We start from the raw sequence: 2,500 nt of genomic DNA on the forward strand, positions 1-2,500 counted from the left end.
CATTTCTTCTTTTTGATGCTGCCAAATATATCTTCCATTTTTGTATGTTCCTTGATCCACATCGCCCTCATCCGATATCTTAGGCAAATTCCCTGCATCAACCTTTCTGGGAGGATGCATTAGTTAAAGACTTTTTTTTTTTCTTTAGACATAATGACAAGGAGCTTCTTAGTAAGCTACTGTGTCTACTGAAGGCACTCCAGCCTAGACTGATGCGTCACTTTATTTCCTCTTTGCTAGATGTGTTGTCTGTACAAGTGATATTTAGGTATTCTGAGAGTAAATTGAGGCTTTCTCCCCTGCAGGGTACCTGATGCTACGTGCCAAGGGCCTGCGCTGCAAGCCCCTCCCCCTCAAGGCAGCAACTGACCCTCGGAGAACCCCAAAAGTCGGTCCAGCTGGAAGCAAGTCTGACGCAGTCCAGAGGATGCTGCTTGCTGCTCGCACAGGCACAGAGGAGGACTTGTGGCCAGTGATAGGATCCCCAGAGGAGACAACATCCTCCGAGGTCCCCAAGCCCCAGAAGCGGAAGACTGGCATCCAGCCCCCTCGCATACCATCGAAGGAGACCAGAGTTGCCGCTGTCATGAATGAGATTCTGAGAGAGGGAGAGAACCCATCCCTGACTCTGGGAAAATCTCTGTTTGTGCAAAATGATCGTCTCAGCCAAGGGCAGAGGACCTTTGCTTCTCTGATTGGTTACAAGTTAGCAAAGAAACGCACAAAGAACAGGGCGCTGGACTCCCTGGAGGGAAGCCAGTTTCTGATGGACCCCCGGCTCTTTGGCCTGAAGCTGAAACCAAAGCCAAGTAATTCCTTAGACCAAGATGCAGATGGCTCCAAGTCAGCCTCGGACGCTCCTTCATCAACCCCTGTGACTGCATCACAAACTGGTGCGCCAAGCAAGCAGATGTCGGCACCAAGCCAGAGGCAACTGTCTCACCCCAAGAACAAGGCAATGCCTAGTCCCCCCCCTCTCTTGCCCCCGCCTGGGCCCAACACAAGTGCTCCAGCGCCCATGCCCAGGCCAGCTGCTCCAGGACCAAGCAGGTCCATAGCACCAGTCCTGCATGGACAGAGCGCCCCAGGAGGTGAGCGAGTCATGCCCCCGCTCCACCCTAGTCGGGCAGCAGTCCACCCTGGGGCAGAGGTGAGCATTGCCCCCATGGCCCAGGTTCACAACCAGCCTCCCTCAGTGATCCACCAGAGGAGAATGTACACCCCACCCCTTCCCCCTCCAGCCCACATGCACAATGCTGCTCTGCTGCCCCATTCTTCACTGCAGCAGAACTCCTCAGCAACAAGGATGTTCAGTTATGAGCAAGCAATGAGGATGAGGGAGAGTGCTGGCCAGGGGGTTCCGGTTGGCTACAACAGGTACTCCCCTGCTGCCCCAGAGAGCAATGGCTGGAGTGCCACCAGGCCAGGAAGTCATGGCTCTCATGCACCACCGCTCATGTTCATGGGAGGAGCAGCATTGATGAATTCTGTGCGAGATACAAGTATGGTTGTGAGAGCGCAGAGGGCTGCCCCTCCTCCACTGTCCTTCATGGGGCCGAGCTCTGAGCCACTTGGGAGACCCCCCCTACAGATGAATCCCTCTCAGGCAGCCATCAGGCACATGCACCATGCTTCCTGGCCCATCGCCCTTGACTCCAGCCAGCAGGCTTCAGCTGCGAGGAGCTACGGAGTCATCAACCACACTCGGCACATCTTACCAGAACAACGGCAAGCAGCTATATCACACAACCTCCATGCACGTGCCCACCCTGAACAACCCCCACCAACTCTACATCCAAGACTCCAGGGTCATGGCATAATTGAACAGCCTCAGCCCAACTTATCACACAGTATACAGGGTCTTTTGCTAAATGAGCCAAGACCGCAAGCCTTGTTAGCAAGATTGCATGCCCAAGTCCCCTCAGATCAGCAGCCAGTGAATTTGGTGTCGGGTGCGCAAGGCCAGGGTGTGGGAGACCAGCACCCTCCTAGTCTGCCCCATGCCACAAGAGAGTCTGTGTTGCCCAAGCTTCATGCTCTGCCCACATCACATGCTGCTGTATCAAATTCACGTATGTGTTCTTCAGGTTTGTGGGATTAATGTGTTTTTATTTGCTATTGCTCGATCAACTTTTAGTTATGGTTGTAAATTTTATTGACATTTATAGAATACAGAACTCTATGCACAAAGGGTACTGGCTATATGCATTGTCAACTGTTGCTTTGTTTTATTAAATTTGTTTACACACTGATAACTTCAATAGCACTTATGGCTGAACTGTAAAACGTTGGTGCAGGCCCCACAATTCAATCTCCAGGGAAGGGTGGGTGAGCTCCTCACTCACAGTCCGCATCATTAAACTGCTTGGCCAAACCCCTTCCCTGCGGACCTTTGTTGGGACTGGTTGGTGTGTCCAATGCATCCCACACACCATAGTTTGATAGTTTGCATACCTGGTTTCACCTGTTTATCTTCTTTCTTGAATATTATTATTATTAG

At 52.0% G+C, this 2,500-nt stretch overlaps 1 protein-coding gene across 3 annotated transcripts in view; it reads left to right on the forward strand.

The window, feature by feature from the left end:
* Positions 1 to 2,500, forward strand: part of LOC125034272 (nascent polypeptide-associated complex subunit alpha, muscle-specific form-like) — a 241,866-nt gene that overhangs the window by 234,721 nt on the left and 4,645 nt on the right. For 2 of the 3 annotated variants that reach the window (XM_047626016.1, XM_047626017.1), the window contains one exon: positions 306 to 2,087. In XM_047626016.1, coding sequence (XP_047481972.1) covers positions 306 to 2,087 — 1,782 coding nt within the window. The remainder of the gene's footprint in view (positions 1 to 305; positions 2,088 to 2,500) is intronic. The other variant, XM_047626018.1, reaches the window with a different exon arrangement.

This window comes from Penaeus chinensis, chromosome 17, assembly GCF_019202785.1.
Source record: "Penaeus chinensis breed Huanghai No. 1 chromosome 17, ASM1920278v2, whole genome shotgun sequence".
In the NCBI taxonomy this organism is placed as follows: Eukaryota; Metazoa; Arthropoda; class Malacostraca; order Decapoda; family Penaeidae; genus Penaeus; species Penaeus chinensis.